Raw genomic sequence first — 18263 nt, 5'->3', positions numbered from 1 at the left:
TTAATCAACAGAAAATCCTGGGGAAAGGTAAGATTATCTCCATTTTACACATCAGGAGACTGAGGCTTAGAAAGGGTAGCTTTCAAGGTTGAGTAGGTCACATAGATAGCGTGGACCTTAAAAGTAAAACAGCCAGTTGTTTTATCAGCAAAATGGGTTTATTTAGGAATAGCACTTTGAGACATGCAGGCTGTGGCAAATCATAGGCAAGTCTGGAGATCAAAGGAGGGAAAGTTAAATTACAGAGAAAAGGAGGAAGTTGGGAAGGGTTGCTCTGAACACAAGCCCATTGGAGGGAAGTGAGAATTCAGGGCTTCTCACGGGATCAGATGTATTTTCTTATTGGCTGAGCTTGTTGTTGGGCAAGGAGAAATTCTTCCAGCTGGTGTGAGTACTAAAGGGGGGGGTGGCTTCTTCCTGTTGGAGTCTGCAACTGAGGGCCAGAGGTGGGGGCACAAGAGCTCCCCTTTCTGGCCTCCAGGTTCATTTAAAACAAGGTTTTCTTTTTTCAGAACTGAGCTGAGAATTCACGTCCCAGGCTTTGTGTCTCCCAGTGCTATTCAGTGTTTCCCTACCCGCATGTGCCTCAGGATGTAGGAGAGCGGTGTATGCGGAGATTAACCCCAAGTGGATGTCCACATAACTGCTTTAGAGCCTTGGGCCTGTCTTTAAAATGACTGTGCTTCTTTGCATGCATTCCCTTGTTTCAAGATGAAGGTTTCCCACCAAGCCCTGAAGTAGAACTGATGATGTACATTTGCCCTCTGGCTGTGTAAACAGAACTTTGAGGAGACTGGTTTTTCTTCTTGGAGGCTGGAGAGCTTACTGCTGGTTTTGATTTCTTAGTTAAACTTTAAAAAATTTTTCCCTTGAATATGACGATTTGAAGTCCTGTCCTATGAAGCCTGAACCCGTATTAACTCACTGACTCTGTTTCAGATCTCTATTCCGGCTTTCTCCGTCACCCTAATAAAGAAAACCAAAACTGCCCTTCTGGTGCCAAATGCCCTGATTATAGCGACAGTCACAGACCGGGTGAGTACGCCTCAGAGCAAGGTGCCTTTCCTTTGTCCTATTTCTGTAGTGTTGTTTCCCCTCACAAGGAACTTTGTTCTCACACACTTGTTGACAATTTTGCATTTTCTGCTGACTTCATTAGACTTGCTTGATCAAGGTCAAAAAAAAAAAAAAAATTCTTTCCCAGCTTCCCTTCCCCTCATATCTCTTAGAACAGGCTAAACTGATATATTCACTTTCTTTAATATTTAATATTTGAAACCGCCACCACCACCCCACTGTTGATGGGGTGAGGCAGGGTGATATTGAAGAGCCCCCCCACACTCTCCCTTGGTATTTCTCCAGAACCATCCCAAATACATAAACTTGGTTCTTGCTGTACACATGTGGCTTCAGGACCAGTTCCTAGGCCCACTTTGCTTCCAGGTTGCTTTAAGTCTTGTGTTCTTCTGTATAGAAATTCTAGAGCTGCTCGGTACTGCTGGGCTGCCCCAAACGTGTGCAACCAGAAATACCTACATGTAGAGTGGTGTTGATTTCACCTTGGCCAAATAGAGGGAGTAGAATTCTATGATTACTCATTTGTCACTGGAAATTACTGTTTTAATGTTTATTTTTCAGAGACACAGAGTATGAGCAGGGGAGGGGCAGAGAGAGAGGGAGACACAGTCTGAAGCAGGCTCCAGGCTGCGAACTGTCAGCACAAAGCCTGACGCGGGGCTCGAACCCACGAACCATGAGATCATGACCTGAGCCCAAGTCGGACGCTTAACTGACTGAGCCACCCAGGTGCCCCTTGAAATTAATTGTTTTAATATTTTACTGACTATTTCTATGAAAGCATAAAAGCTACATTCCATTTCCGACCATACTGGATAAATTGAAGAGGGAAGCAGAGTGAAGGAAAGATATAAGAGGCTATTCTGACGTGGTCGGAAATATATTAATATTTTGAAAAAAAAATGTTAACATTAACGGCTAATAAGCATGTACTTCTCGCCACGCATATGCTAAACACTTTCCTTCTGTTTTCCCATTTGTCCCACACTGCTACCTATTAGGGGTAGGTGTCACGAAAACTGAAGTCAAGTGGCATCTGGGTGGCTCAGTCAGTTGGTGCATCCAACTCTTGATTTCAGCTCAGGTCATGATCCCAGGGTCACGGGATGGAGAACTGCCTCAGGTTCTGCGCTGACAACATGAACTCTGCTTGGAATTCTCTCTTTCCCTATCCCTCTGCCCCTTCCCTGCCAAAATAAAAATTTAAAAAAAATTTTTTTTAATTAAAGAAAACTGAAGCCAAGAGTGGTGGGGCTGTTAGCCCAATGTCACCTACTTCCTGAGTGTCAGAGCCAGACTCTGCAAGTAGGTCTAATGCAGAACCCATAGTGTTAACTACTTTGGAATACATGCTTGCTTGGAAAGCATATCGAGGGGCGCCTGGGTGGCTCAGTCGGTTAAGCGTCCGACTTCGGCTTAGGTCATGATTTCGCAGTTTGTGAGTTCAAGCCCCACATCGGACTCTGTGCTGACAGCCCGGAGCCTGCTTTGGATTCTTTGTCTCCCCCTATCCCTGCCCCTCCCTGCTCATGATCTGTGTCTGTCTCTCAATAATAAGTAAACATTAAAAAAAGAAATTAAAAAAAAAAAAAGCATATCTAGTGCTCTCCTTGACGAGTGAAAGGGATAATCACAGACTTCTGAAAAGGGGATGTGAAAAGATTTTGTGGCTCTAATAGGTGGAGAAAGAGGGAGTTTTAGTATTTTCTTCAATGTACCGCTTAGTAAAATTACTTTTCCTTATGTCATTTGTCTCCAAATTACTTGTCTAATCTGATTTCACTTCTTTCCCATCGCTTGTGTGTAAGCATCCACTAGAAAAATCTCCATATTTGTACAAGGAAGAATCTGGAAGTGGCTTGAAAAAGAACAAGCCTGTGAGAGCCTCTGGGAAATTTTTAGTGGAAATCTAGGTCAGAACAGAGAAAGCAGACCCTTGGGAATTGTTAAATACCTTAAAAGGGGTAGGCAGTGGGGAACAAGTTTTAAAGAGGATCTGGCAAATATCACTAGCCCTTTTTTTTTTTTCTTAGTGTCCAGGTCTTGCCTGCCTGTTGGGGACATCAGTGTCAGGGTATTGGAGCCTTCATACCATTTAGCATTTCTTTATTACTTAAAGGGGGCTTGAAGGTTTTGTTGCTGTTGTGGGGGAGTAGATTTTGTTCATTCCAGGAACAGAATAAAAACTGATAGAGGTGAATGAGATTGTAGACCAGGGGAAAAGAGAAGAAAACATGTATACAGATAAAGTTCTGCACTCCGAACTCTGACTTCTGGTCAGGCAGCATCTGTTCCGTAATCACTCTGTTTTGTTTTGCAGTACATATTTGTCTCCTTACTCTCCAGAGATTCCACTTACAAACTACTAAAATCTGTGTGTGGACACTTAGAAGTGAGTACAACATCGCCGAGCCTCACCTGCTGTCTCTCTTCTGGATTTCCCGTGGTTTCGTAGTTGATCTGGTTTTCCTTTTTGTTTCACTAATTTCAGAATACAAGTGTTGGGAACAGTCCCAACCCGTCTTCTCTTGAGAACAGTTTCCGGGCAGACCGCCCTTCATCTCTGCCTCTGGTGAGTTGCCTACCTAACTAGCTCAGTGCGAAAGAAAGGGGATGATGCGTCCCACAGTTACACTTCTCCTGACACCATGACCAGGGGACCTTAATATCTGAGGTAAAATTGAAGACACAGGGTGTTTCTGTCCTCAAGAACGGGGGGGGGGCCATAGAAGGCCATCAACTTTTTCCAAGTAATCGAAGAGCTGTCCTACCAAAGAAAAGAAGCAGTATAGGGGCCCCTGCGGGTGGCTCAGTCGGTTAAGCATCCAACTTGGGCTCAGGTCATGATCTCACGGTGTGTGAGTTCGAGCCCCACGGAGGGCTCTGTGCTGACAGCTCAGAGCCTGGAGCCTCCTTCGGATTCTGTGTCTCCCTTCTCTCTCTCTCTCTCTCTCTCTGTCCCTCCCACACTTGTGCTCTGTCTCTCTCTCTCTGTCAAAAATAAAGTATAAACAAATTTTTTTTAAAGAAACAGGATAATGGCTGTCTGGGCGAGTGGGTGGTCCGTGGAGGTGATCCTAAAATCTTGCTCCGTTTGCTTGTCAGTGTTGTTTTAGAGGGATTCACCAATGGTTGGGGGAGGGGCATGGTCCATCCCCACAAATCACTGATTGTCTTCTCTGTTCAAGGCACTGTGCTAGTGTAAGGCTATAAGGACACCAAGAAAGCCCAAAACTACTTCTTGCCTTCCAAGACTTTCTAGCTTAGTAGAAAAGATGAGGAACATCCAGAAATAATTATAAAAGAAGCACTCTATAGTGACCAAGTGAAAGAGATTTTTTGATTCCTTCAGATTCCGTTGACAGTACAGTAAATCTCCAGTGCAAAGTAGCTCTCCCCCATTTGTACAGGTTTTCTACCTATGGTGGCATCATGTTGGCTCAAGCGAGTTCTAGCCGTATTTATTCAAGTCATTATTCCCAAACGAATCACTGTTACATGTTGAAATACCTTTGGTATACTGGTATGAGCCCATGGTTTTAACATCTACAAATCTTTTTTTTAAGAGCTGTGAAAAAGTCCAGGGATTGCAAACCTGTCCACATAAGAAGTTGTATAACAATGTTCACAGCTGCTTTGTTCATAATAGCCAAAAAATAGAAACAATCCTGATGTCCATCATCTTCTGAATGCATAAGTCAAATGTCATATGTCCATACAACAGAATATTATTTGACCCTGAGAAGGAAGGAGAACTGATAGATACAACATGGAGGAACTTCGAAAACATGATGCTAAGTCAAAGAAGCCAGACACAAAAGGCCACATACTAGATGATTCCATTTACATGACAAATTGATAGGGAGGGAAAGTGGATTAGTGGTTGCCAAGGGATGGCGGAAGACAGAGAAATTAGGGTGACTGCTAATAGGTAAAGGGTTTCACTTTGGGGGTGATGGAAATGTTCTGAAATAAGAGGTGATGGCGGCATGACATTGTGATTGTGCTAAACACCACTAAATTGTATGCTTTCAGTGATGTCTTTTGTATTACATGAATTTTTATCTCAGTTTAAAAAAAAAAAAAAAAACACACCTTGAAAGAAAGTAGGGGAGAGCAAGACAAAAGAAAATGAAACACAATATGATTTGCAACCAACAAACTTGGTTTCAAATCTGGGCTCCACCCAGCTGAGTTATGCCATCAGACAAGCTCTTGAACTGCTGTGGCTCAGTTTCTTCATCCAGTAAAATGCCAACCTCACGATGTGGCTGTGCAGATTGAGTGCAGTCGTCTATGCAAGGAGCTGTGCCTACCGTCTGAAAGATGACAGGCATTCAATTACTAATTGTTACACCCAAGAGACTTGAATTTTTCAACTTTCTGCCTCCTATAAATTCGTGCCTGAAATGGAAATGAGTTATTGAAACGATCAACAGATAGCTAGTATCAGCTGAAAGCGTGGTCATTTGCTTACCAGATAAGTCTCTTCGTTTGGCAGCGACCTAAGTCGTGAAAAGCTCAGCCTAACAGGACCTTCCCCAGGACATTTTAATGACACCTGTTGTGACTCCGGTTCTTAAGCACTTGTGGGGGAAAATGAAATACAAACTAAAACATCCCTGCTTTTTCCCTACTCCTTACCCCTCCATCATTCCTCTGGAATTCAAAAGGAATAGCACTGACTGGGTTTTAAGGGGGTCAGAGAGGGAAGAAAAATAGCCAAAACTTTCCTTTCAGTGTGTAACTTGTTAAAGCCCTTTTCCATTTTGTTGTCCATACCTTTTTTAAACTGTGTTTTAACAAGTACCTATGCATTTAACACATGTATTTTAGAAAACTTGACATCTTATTTTTTCTCGTATATATGTCCATGTCAATCAGTTTTTCTCATTACAACATCCTAAAGAGATTTCTCCAGTTTTATCCTGGAAGCTTTTCAATCATCAGTTCAGCTCTTTTTTTTTTTTTTCCCCTAGACATTTGTTGTTTGAAACAAGTTGGCCACTCTTGACAGGATTCTAACTCCCCAGAAAAAATGTGTTTCAGTAACCAGATCCTCTGACCTGTTGGGGAAAATCCCAGTGGTACGGGGTAATCTTCCCTTCTTTTCAGTATTTTATAGGTTAGGCCTAAGTGGAAAGGCCTGGGGGTTCCAGAGGCCTGCCTGTGTAATGAGGGGTATTGGATTTTGTACACTGCCTTGTTTCCCTTCAGGATCTCAACGATGAATTCTCAGATCTGGATGGAGTAGTCCGACAAAGAAGGCAAGACATGGAAGGATACAGCAGTTCTGGTTCCCAGACTCCCGAATCCGAGAACTCTCGAGGTCCGAGAAATTTCTAAAATGTCATGCTCCACAAAACATCCTCATGTCACCCCTTAAAAACAAAGACAAAACCAACGGAAATCAACACCTTGTCAATTAATCAGCAATTAAGAAGGGACTAATTAACAATGGAGAAAGGGGTGCCTGGGTGGCTCAGTTAAGTGACCAACTCTTGATTGAGGCCCAGGTCATGATCTCATGGTTAGTGGGTTTGAGCCCTACGTCAGGCTCTGAGCTATCAGGGCGGAGCCTGCTTCGGATTCTCTCCCTCTCTGCCCTTCCTCTCAAAAATAAATAAACTTTTAGAAAAAAAAAAAAAATTGACAAGGGACTTTGGAGAAAGGGTAGTCTGAAAGTTTTAGGGGGAAAAGAATGGTCTACATGGTAAAAATCCATTTCTCTTTATACACAATAAATGTCTCTTTTTTTTTAATTTTTTTTTTTGCTTTTTTTAATTTATTTTTGAGACAGAAACACAGCATGAGCAGGGGACGGGCAGAGAGAGGGGGAGACACAGAATCTGAAGCAGGCTCCAGGCTCTGAGCTGTCAGCACAGAGCCCGACGTGGGGCTCGAACTCAAAGAGTGTGAGAGCATTACCTGAGCTGAAGTCGGACCCTCAGCCGACTGAGCCACCCAGGCACCCCAAAAAATATCTCTTAAATCGACATAATATGAGGGTGGTTGAAAGAGAAAAACATAGAATGTTTTCTTCTTATCTCAGTAATACTATTCACTGTTAGAGCTGAATGGTCCCCATGAGTCACTGGGCTAAGGACAGACTGTCTTTATATCATTTTCTTACTTGCTTAAGTATTGGATTTCAATACCTAACCACTGAACCAACTTGTGAGAAGATCAATTTATATTCTTGGCCATTCCACATGTTGTGAGACTGATGTGCTTTGTGGTTGCTCCTGTGTTTTTTAAATGCATTGGGAAGAAAACTCAGCCAGCTCCATTTTGGTTTGATAGATTTCCATGTGACAGAATCCCAGACAGTTCTGAATGTCTCCAAGGGAGAAACAAAACCAACTCGGGCAGATGCCCATGTGAATAGAGTGCCTGAAGGAAAAGCCAAGAGTCTCCCTACACATGGTAAGGAGTCAATGTCTTGGGTAAATGGGATAGTGACAGACATCTGCCTGTAACTTTTAAAGGGCCCTCATATTTCACTTTATGACTGCCTTTCATATTGCCTCCTCCCCTTCCTACTGAACATCTATTTCCTTTGCATATTAATTCATTTATTCATTCAACTAACAGTACCCAGTTCTGTCTTACTATGGAGGATACAAAGGTAAATGGCCTTCATGGAGGTCCCTTTGTTATTGTGACTACTTTGAGATTATGATTCCAAAATGGCTGGTAAAACTCAAATTACTGGATTATTTTTTATTTACTAATTATTCTCCTAACTGGTTACCAATGATACTGGTGTGAGGGCAAGGACGGTGTCTGTATTGTTTACCATTCACTCCAATGCAGTGCTTGACAGAGAGAAGGCTCTCAGTAAGTATATACTGGATGAAACGAGTTGGAAGGAGTTAGAACTACTGGTTAAAAAGACACCTGGAAAGGGGCCCCTGGGTGGCTCAGTCAGTTAAGCATTCGACTCTGGCTCAGGTCATGATCTCACGGTTGGTGAGTTCGAGCCCCACATCCGGCTCTGTGTTGTCAGCATGGAGCCTAATTGGGATCCTCTGTCCCCACTCTCTCTCTCTGCCCCTCCCCCGCTCGTGTCTGTCTGTCTCTCTCTCTCTCTCTCTCTCTCTCTCGAAAGTAAGCATTTAAAAAAATAAAAATTAAAAAAAAAATTCAAAAGATACCTGGAAGGCTTTACTTCATGTTTTCTCCTATTTCTGTTACCCAGGAATAATTATCTCTTTCAACTATCCCTTCCCCATAGGGATTTTGCTGGATGAAGGAGGTGTGTTGTAGTTTTAAAACTGTTCCTTTTTTTTCCTTCCCAACAGGTCAGTCAGAAACCATTGGAATCTTACACAAAGTAAAGCCTCAGACATGTACGACTCTCCACCATATTCTTATTTTTTACGCAATCGTGTAAGTAGATGAATTTATTAGGAATGACTTTAGAAAATGATTCCGCTCTCTAAAAAAAATAATTTCATGGTTGCAAGAACCTTTATAAATCTCAGTTGTCTCTAATGCGATCCAGAGCTTTTCTTTGACATTTTTTGTGTCTTCTTCCAACATTTTTCCCCCCTTAGGCTTAGGTTACATTTTCATATTCATCTCCTTATTTAAATAAATAGAAGGGAGGAAGGAAAACCAAAATGTGCCAGATCCAGCAGAGAACTAAGTTCTGAGTGGATGCCATTCGTTAGAAAATTGTTCTGTGAATTATGAAGCGTCGTTGGCCTTAGTGTTTATTTTCCCATCTATCCCATGTCCTCTGGATAGAAGCCAAAACAGCTTTAAAATACCATCATCCCCTTCAACGAAAACTCAGGCATTGACTTTTAAAAATTCCCCCTCAGCTTCCAGTTTGTAATCAGTTGTTTTTCTGAAAATAGCCTGACCTAGTTCTAGGCTGTTCCTGACAACCAAGGAGGATGTGCCCAGTTTGGTTTCCAGATAAAGAAGGGAGTTTATGAGTCACCAGATAACAAGACGAGGCACTCATTGCCAGGCCCTTCTGGTGAGGGCCACAGCACTGGGAGTAGGACCATGGGCTTGGTAATCCACCTTGGGCATGGCCTTGAGACATCCTAGTAGGATGGCCATTGTTTGTCAATTAAGGAAGCTGGGCCAGAGAATTTTAAATCTCTTTCTAGCTCTCAAGTTTTCTGACCAGCATCAGCCTGTTGGAAAAAAGACCTTTTTCAAGTCTCTTTGGCAAGTTCATTTTGGAGAATATCTTGCCTCAAATGTCCAACACTGGCTCTGAGTTGATTGTTTTATGGACATCAGTTCATTAACCTATTGCGAATTTCTCTTTTATCCCTTTCCAGTGTCTGTGCACTAATCATCTCGACCTTCTACATGAGATACAGAATTAATACTCTGGAGGAGAGGCTGGGGTCACTAACCTCCACTGTGGACATTCATCATAATGAGTAAGACAGTTCCCTCTGGTGCTATCATCTGCTTGCTCTTGAGACTAGCATAATGTTTGACTGGTATTTACCATCCTTAGCAAACACGAAATAAGTCTACATTCTGTATGCGACATTTTCTGAAATGTGTATGTGGGAAGCAAAGACGTAGGTGGGAGGGTCCCCAAAATGAATGCTGTGCCTCTGAACCATTCTTAGGTTGATAAGGCAAGAAACAAGCCTGATTTTACATTATCTTATTCTATTATCCTAAGACTCACTTGTGACCTTGGCCTGTTGATTAACTTATACCAGCAAAACTTACCTTAGTAAAATGGCAGTGGGTGAAGACATTGATAGGAAAGAAGCAATTCAAGTACCTCAGCTCACTTTTCATGTATTAATTCTTTATATGAACTCCTATAGTTACGAAACTTTTGACCACTATGAAGATCCATGTGACTAGTAATTAGCCGAATGCATCTGTGAAGATTTTCCTTCACAGTGTTTTTTTGGGGTTTTTTGTTTTGTTTTTTTGACTGGACTAACTGGCCTTATTGGGGAAAGCCAGGACTACAGTGGACTTAAGAACTGGCATTGGGGCCCTTCTTGCCAAAGGTGGGCACAACGTTGACAAAGTGCCTGTTGTATACTGCATTCACCGCTTGGCTTGGCCTGTCCTCTTTTTCTCCTCTTTGGCCAACCTGGGAGTGTGCCCTCTTACTTTCCCAGCATGGGTCCGGGAACCATGGACTTTATCTCCAAGCATGTGGCCAGCTACATCCAAGGTGGTCGGAGCCTCTTCTCCATACTGACCCAGGGTACCTCATCCTCTAGGGGCGTGCCTGCCAGGGGCACAACTTGATCTTCTGGAGCGATGCCCTCTAGCCAGCCTACGTGAGGCTTGATTTGGGTGACTGTCTCCTAGCCCTCACCTCAAGGGGGGTGTAGCTCCTGGGCATGGACAAAGAGGTGCATGTCAGTGACTCAACCACAGCCATCGCAGCCACTACCATGAAGACGGTATCCCCGTCAGTCATTTTTAACAGGCCTGACCTAATTAAACCTATTTAGACCTAGAGCTCTTTCCTTTACATCCATTCATGTAAGGATTTTGATGCATTACCTAAAAAAGTAAAATAAACTACTCAGTATTAGAAAGCATACTTTTAGCCCAAGTTCTGGAAGTAGAGACACTCGTTTACAGAGTTTGTACCATGCGCTAGAGACTCTACTGTGTGTTACAGTTTGTTTTACAGTTTGTAGTAAAATCAGGATTCAAATGCAAGTCTGTATGACTACACAGAGGATAGGCTTTCCAGCCCACCGATGGCTTGGTTGTGAGGTACAGCCTAGGACCTGGGTCAGGCTATTTTGACTGTGCTTCAGAATCATCTGGATGGCTTGTTACAACAGATGTCAGGGCCCATCTCCAGAGTTTCTGAGGCACTAGATATGAGAGCCTGAGAACTTCCATTTCTGTCAATTCCCAGCTGATGCTGATGGTGCCAGCCTGGGTCTATAATTGGAGGACTATTATGCTGTACCATTCTGGGTACAAACAGCTTTGTGCTCAAACAACTACCTAAAGTCTTAGTAGTAGTTTACAGAGACGCTGGCATATAGATTCTTTTGGACATGTGTGTATGTATGTATGTGTGTGTGTGTGTGTGTGTATATATGTATATATATATATGTACACATATATATACACATATATAATATATACGTATATATATACATATATGTACGTATATATATGTGTATATATATTATATATGTATATATATTCTTTAGGTTCTGCATTACTGGTTATATATATATTTAAACAGGTAATGCAGAACCTAAAGAATAATATATATATATGTGTATATATATATATACACATATATATATACACATATATATACATATATATACACACACATATATATACATATATATATATATATTTAAACCAGTAATGCAGAACCTAAATAGTCTGAAATAGTGCATACCCTTACTCAAATTGTTAACATACTTAGTCTGCAAAAATCTAGTGTTACTTCCTAGTTCACTATCATATACAAGGTTGTTTTTTTGTTTGTTTGTTTTTTTAGGAAAGTGTTACCTCATGTCCTATTATCATTTCACTAACTTGGTGATGATGAGGGGGAAATGCCACTAACAAGGGCAAATGGAATATTTCATTCCACTATTTAAATAATCAACTCAGGAAGAAGTACAATCTGAAAAATAATCACTTACAGGAAAAATCACAATGATTATTTATGACATGAGACCAGGAATACCCATGACGGGAAAAATTTGTTCATAAAGTACTTTTACAGGACCTGAGCTTCCCCCGTATCTTTCTTACTCCAAGGTGCTCCAGCCACGCTGCCCGATAGCTAAATCCCTGTTTGTACTTGGATTCTTTAGTTGTACCAGAATCCATTCCTTTTACCAGCTTCACTAGTATATTAATAGCCTGTACACTCAGAATTTCATGTTGATGGGTCAGTCTTCTGGATCGCAGTTCCCTCATCTAAACACTGAAACATTTCAATTCAGCCTCCTTTTTTGAGATGTAAGATTTTGATGGTAGGGATCAAGGGTAAAGAAAAAACTGTTTTAGTACTAGTAAACACAAAAACATCTGATGGCTCTGTTAATATTTACATGATCATAATTTACCAAGTAAATCACCATCTGAAATTTACCATGTGAAAAACTGATCCTGTGTAAAATAGACCCATCATTGCCATCTAAAAACTTAATATCTAAAAATAAATTACAATCAAGAAACACGGATAAGTTCTAGATCCCTGTTCTAAACCTTAATGTAAAAATCCAATAAACGCCTTCAGAGCATAATGTACATACATCTCCAGGATAATGTACATATCTCTTAATTTCCTACAGTTTTAGCTGGTAGATGACCCCAGCGGACCCTGGGGAAGAGAAGAGCCCACGCCATAAACAGTTCAAATGGTAAACACTGACTCCATCTGTTATAAGACCACAGCGGTTACATTGGCACGGCAAGTCTCAAAAACAGAATTGCTAAAGTCTCACACTTCAAAAGCAATCAATTTGATTAAGGACATTCCTAAACATTCTGCAAGTTCTAGTGTAAATGGCTCCTCCTCCTGTAAAAAAAAAAAAAAAAAAAAAGCCTGTGACTGAGGAGAGCAATAATTCTTGGAAATTTCTGCAGTAGTGGGGATGGAGAGGACATTAGAGGTTAACAAAAGAGGTCTTAGAAGCCATGTGCTGGAGCAGAATTGCCTGATTTTTGTCTGGAAGCCAAGGCACAACACAGCCACCTCAACAAAAACAGCTTAAGAGACTTCCAGCTGAGCTTTTAAGATAGAGTCCCCTCAACACCCAGTCTGGACTTAACATCAGAAAGGCCCTGCAGTAATCTTCACAAGTTAAAGGCTCACTGTCTACTACTGTAACCTGATTTTCTGTTCAAATAAATTTGTGTTCACTCCACTTCTTCCCTTGCCACCCCCGCCTGCCCACAGCGTTTTTCTTTTTGTTCTTACAGACAGACAGCACCATCCGGCCTGGGGTCACAAGTCCAATTAAACGTGGAGGTCCTCTGCCAAGAGCTTACAGCTAACATAATGAAATTAGAAAAGGTGACTCATTTATTTCCTGTGTTGGGGTGGTAGCGGTGGTGACTGTTGATGGCCACAGAGCAGGGGCGACACTTAAAACACTTAGCTTAAAACACTTCCGGGGTGCAGCAAGCAGCCTAAATGGCCAAACCCAGCCAGGGGACTGCACGGTAAATGTGAAAGAGTATTTTTTATTTCCACAAAGACCTAGGTCTCAATCTCATTTCCCCTGTTGGTCTATCTTTTGCTTTTCCTCCCTAGAAATATTTCATCCTAGGGGTGCCTGGGTGGCTCAACCCGTTAAGGGTCCGACCCTTGGTTTTGGCTCAGGTCATGATCTCACGGTTCGTGGGTTCAAGCCCCATGTCGGGCTGTGCGCTGACAGTGCAGAGCCTACTGGGGATTCTCTTTCCCTCTCTCTCTCTCTCTCTGCCCGTCCCCTGCTCTCCCTCTCTCAAAATAAATTAACTTTCGAGAGTAAATCAATAAAACATTAGTTGCTGAGAAGCGGAGGTAGTTTTCTGGTTTTGTGATGAAATGCTTACAAGTGTTTGGCTTCCATGCTGACCTAGAGGATGGGATGGTGTGAATTCTCTGGTTTGTTCACTCTGGCATACAGTGGTATTCTTGGACCAGAAGCGCACACCAAATCCCGCTGCCCCCTTCTTTTTTTTTTTTTTTTTTTTTTAACGTTTATTTTTTTGGGACAGAGAGAGACAGAGCATGAACGGGGGAGGGGCAGAGAGAGAGGGAGACACAGAATCAGAAACAGGCTCCAGGCTCTGAGCCATCAGCCCAGAGCCCGACGCGGGGCTCGAACTCACGGACCGGGAGATCGTGACCTGGCTGAAGTCGGACGCTTAACCGACTGCGCCACCCAGGCGCCCCTCCCGCTGCCCCCTTCTTGTGCCAGGCCTGGCTAGGGCACCACATGCTGTAAGAAGGGACACAGAAACAGGAGAGCCTGTCCACAACAGGCAGACCAGTGGCCATGCCTCATGCATGGCTTCCGCTAGAGCGATGCAGCACAGCCTGGCGGTGAAATAGCAGCTATCCCCCTGGTTTGAGTTTCTTTGTAGGTGTGTTTTATATATTTTGGTCGTAATTCCTTTGTTTCATTTCTTTTTCTACCTTCCCACTCTTGCTTTTCTGTTTATCTTGGGTCCTGCGGGGTAGGTAGGAAAGGGAGTAGGAACGAGAGAATGAAGGCAATGCCTTTCATCGGTAATGAAATAAATATATTTTTTTTAATATTTATTTTTGAGAGAGCAAGAGAGAGACTGAGCACGAGAAAGGGAGGGGCAGAGAGAGGGGGAGACACAGAATCCGAAGCAGGCTCCAGCTCTGAGCTGTCAGCACAGAGCCCGATGTGGGGCTCGAACTCATGAGCTGTGAGATCACGACCGGAGCCAGAGTTGGATCCTTAACCGACGGAGCCACACAGGTGTACCAATACGTACCTTCTTAGTGCTGCCAATGGCATTAGTGATTAGGAGCAGTGAAGAGACAGACCAGTGTTCTTATCCGTCCTCTGCTACTACCTGTCTGTGTAGCTGGTCTTGTTTCGTGGTGTCTCCACATCATACGTGAAATTTTCTCTGTGTGGTTAAGGTGAGCACACATGAAGTTCGGGGCACACGCATTCTACATCCTTCCCTCTTTGCCTACAGGACGTTGCAGACTGTTCCACAAAAACATACACATATCCTCTTTCTTTTGTCCCATGGGGTTCCCCACTGCCATCACACTGTTGCTCGTTGAGAATTCCTTGCTCAGAAATCTTCCAAGTTCGCTTACTCAGTAGACTTCTACCAAGAACATTTTTAATGCCCAACATTGAACTGTAGTCTCGAGATCCAAAGACATGTCATGGACCCTTCATCTGTGGCATTCAGTCATCTGGGAAATGTATAATATCTGGTAGGAGTATTAAACATTGATGATTTGAATCAGACACCACATGATACACAGGCTCTTTAAGGATCAGTTTCCCACTCTCTCTGCATTTAGGTCACACTTGGTGTGTCCTGTGCTTTTGTTCTTTTTCTTCCATCAGACTTGTCTTGGTCTTTCCTGACATTTTATTGCAGTGCCATTCTTTCTTTTTTTAGCACTTTTTTTTTCACTTTAAAGTGGATTATCAACAGAGTTTTATTCCACTTAAAAGCATTTGCCTGATTTAAATTGAACCCATGGGTAGCTTTTTATTCCAGGTAGAATCGATTCCTCTCAGAATTATGTACGCCATGGCAGATAGGCCCTTGATATATTCCATTCTGGGTTTTATTTTATGTTTATTTTTGAAAGACAGAGAATGAGCGGGGGAGGGGCAGAGAGAGGGAGACACAGAGTCTGAAGCAGGCTCCAGGCCCTGAGCTGTCAGCACAGAGCCCGACTTGGGGCCTGACCCCAAGAACCGTGAGATCATGACCTGAGCCGAAGTCAGATGCTTACCCAACTGAGCCACCCAGGCGCCCCTCCATTCTCTTTAATAACAGGAACCTCTCTCTTACTATTTTAAGATACAAAACAACCTACAGAAGCTGCTTGAGAATGGTGACTGAAGGACCACATTGTTCGGGCCAACATGATACCTCGTGCTTCCCTTTGAAGAAAGTGTTCGTTCCCCCAGTCATTGTGGTGGAGCGCTCCCTGCTGGCCAGAGGAGCGAGCTGATGGGCATCCCTAGCCATGTGTGCACTTGGAGGTCTCCAGCTCAGGAAAGGGGGGAAGAGAAATAATTTTGGTTCCTGTGCAATAAACATGGACCCTGTCTGAGGAAGTTTTCAGTGCTGCTTCCTCAAGAAAACAGACCCATCTCTGGAGGTCTCAGGAAGGGCCTTGGTGGACACCCTCTCGGATGATTGTGGTTCCACAGTTAACTTGACTGTCAGCAAACACACTCCACTCCATGCCTTTTCGGTCCTTTCCCTGCCCCTTTTCTCTCCTGTACACCCCTCTGAACCAACCTTCAAAGTAAGGAATAGATCACGTGCCAATAAACTTGATACGATCCTTACAAGAATTAGCCAGAACTCTCCAAAACAGCAAGAAATAGCTCTAACAGACAGACTCGCCTCAAGCAACACCAACATGTTTTTCTTTTCCCCCCTCCTGCTGTTCTGTTCTGCTTTAAACCACCTGTATATCTTCTCAATCGAGTACTGACAAGAATATCACAGAGCAGATTAAACTATCCCACGTGTGTTGTGTTTTGTTCAACTAACACTTAACTGGACTGGTCAGCACCCACCCCAGATCCAGAAACTGTGACACATGCGACTCAAGTACTAAATTAAGCTTACTCTGCAACCAAAACTAATCTTGAAACCAAAAAGTACCATAGTGCTTTGATACTGGATGAAAAACACTGAACTTTTAAATGGACAGGTGAACTACGTTACTTTTGAAACAGGATGTCCATAGTGAACGCTGAAGCCCATTGGAGCATGACAAGTGCATGCTTCTCCCTCTTGCTGACGATAATAAAGAAGTAACTGGTGGTTTACTAACTTCTGTTTCCCATATGAGTTGGCTGGTTTTTATTAATAATTATTTAGGTACCATAAGTTCTGTAATATAAATCATACTCTGTTTCTATCGGCAATGTGTTTTATAATCATTTCTATGAAATGTATTTTGTTTGATCAGATAAGCTAATAAATGAATTAGTTACAACATTTGGATTTGTTAGCCTCCTGTACAACTGTGCCTGGTGCACCCCGGCTTTTAATAAAAACTCGTTGGTTAAACTGCCCTGCTAATAACACTGTGTTCTGTCAGTTCGTAAACTCTTGTAACATAAGCATAAGACAATATGCTTTTTTTTTTTTTTTTTTGAACTGCTTCTCCCCTCTTCTTTACTGCTTCCAACTCACTGGTACTTCGTGCCTCCCAAGCATTCAGTCCACAACTCAAAAAGGATTTAAATTCTGGGGTTGCAATGATACAGGGGGAAGAAGATGAAATCAGGAAAATAATGCCTGATGTCTGGGTCCACGTTTTATGAGTTGTGTGACCTTAAGTTTTTTGGCCATTTCCCCCCATTTTATTTATGTGACCAAAACTACCAACAAAACGTGTGTCACTGTGAGGATTCAATGTGATGATTGTTTCTACAGCACATCACAGTGTCACGCAAGTAGTACAGTCTCAGACCAAGTACCATATTCGTTATTTTCAGCAGTGTTTTCATGTCTGACGTTCCAGTCATATAAAAGTTCTAGGTCCATAGTTTATAGTCAAGGGGTGCCTGGCCGGCTCAGTGGGTAAAGCACGTGACTCTGGATCTGAGGGTTGTGGCTTTGAGCCCCACATTGGGTGTAGAGATTACACAAAAATAAAATCTTAAAAAAAAATAGTTTATAATGAAAACCCACTAGGGATTCAAGAATGAGTAAGCCACCTATACAGAGAAATTTTACGGGTATGAAAAGCCCTTAAAAGGTTCAAGTTTCACAATGAAGCAAACCATCAAAACTAAAAAAGCAACCTATTGAATGGGAAAAGATATTTGCAATTGACATAAATGATAAAGCGTACCCAAAATATATACAGAACTGCTACAACTCAACACCCAAAAAACTAATAATCCAGTTGAAAAATGGGCAGAAGACATGAACAGGTGTTTCTCCAGAGAAGACCTACAGGTGGCCAACAGACACATGAAAAGATGCTCAACATGACTCACCAGGGAAAAGCAGATCAAAACCACAATAAGAAAATACCTCACAGGGCACCTGGGTGGCTCAGTCCATTAACCATGTTCGACTCTTGATTTCGACTCAAGTCATGATGTCACGGCTCGAGCTGCGCATGGAGCTCTGTGCTGTCAGCTTGGGATTCTCTCTCTCCCTCTCTGCCCCTCCCCTGCTCATTCTGTCTCTCTCTCTCTCTCTCTCTCTCTCTCTCTGTGTGTGTCTCTCTCAAAAATAAACTTTAAAAAGTTCTTTAGAAAACACCTCACATCTGTCAGAATGGCTAAAATCAAACACATAGGAAACAAATGTTGGCAAGGATGGGGAGAAAGAGGAACCCTTGTGCACTTTTGATGGGAATGCAAACTGATGCAGCCACTCTGGAAAACGTTAAGATGTTCCTTAAGAAGTTAAAAATACAACTAGCCTACAATCCAGGAATCACACTACTAGGTATTCTCTCCCAAAATACAGAAACACTAATTCAAAGGAAT

The 18263-nt window shown here is 42.5% G+C and overlaps 1 protein-coding gene and 1 pseudogene across 2 annotated transcripts in view; one reads left to right on the top strand and one right to left on the bottom strand.

Annotated features, from left to right (window-relative positions):
* GRAMD2B (GRAM domain containing 2B) overlaps positions 1–16828 on the top strand; it is a 120495-nt gene extending 103667 nt beyond the window's left edge. For both annotated transcript variants that reach the window (XM_025923471.2, XM_086705198.1), the window contains exons 6-14: positions 940–1035; positions 3398–3469; positions 3569–3649; positions 6295–6406; positions 7381–7503; positions 8382–8469; positions 9381–9485; positions 13000–13093; positions 15595–16828. In XM_025923471.2, coding sequence (XP_025779256.1) covers positions 940–1035; positions 3398–3469; positions 3569–3649; positions 6295–6406; positions 7381–7503; positions 8382–8469; positions 9381–9485; positions 13000–13093; positions 15595–15636 — 813 coding nt within the window. In that variant the 3' untranslated portion in view covers positions 15637–16828. The remainder of the gene's footprint in view (positions 1–939; positions 1036–3397; positions 3470–3568; positions 3650–6294; positions 6407–7380; positions 7504–8381; positions 8470–9380; positions 9486–12999; positions 13094–15594) is intronic.
* Positions 10049–10442, bottom strand: LOC112860227 (ubiquitin-like FUBI-ribosomal protein eS30 fusion protein pseudogene; annotated as a pseudogene).
* Positions 16829–18263: the final 1435 nt, after the last annotated feature.

This window comes from Puma concolor, chromosome A1, assembly GCF_028749965.1.
Source record: "Puma concolor isolate L17-30 chromosome A1, mPumCon1.1.hap2, whole genome shotgun sequence".
Taxonomy (NCBI): Eukaryota; Metazoa; Chordata; class Mammalia; order Carnivora; family Felidae; genus Puma; species Puma concolor.
Note: the sequence above shows the minus strand (reverse complement) of the source record. Positions and strands in the feature narration are given on the sequence as shown.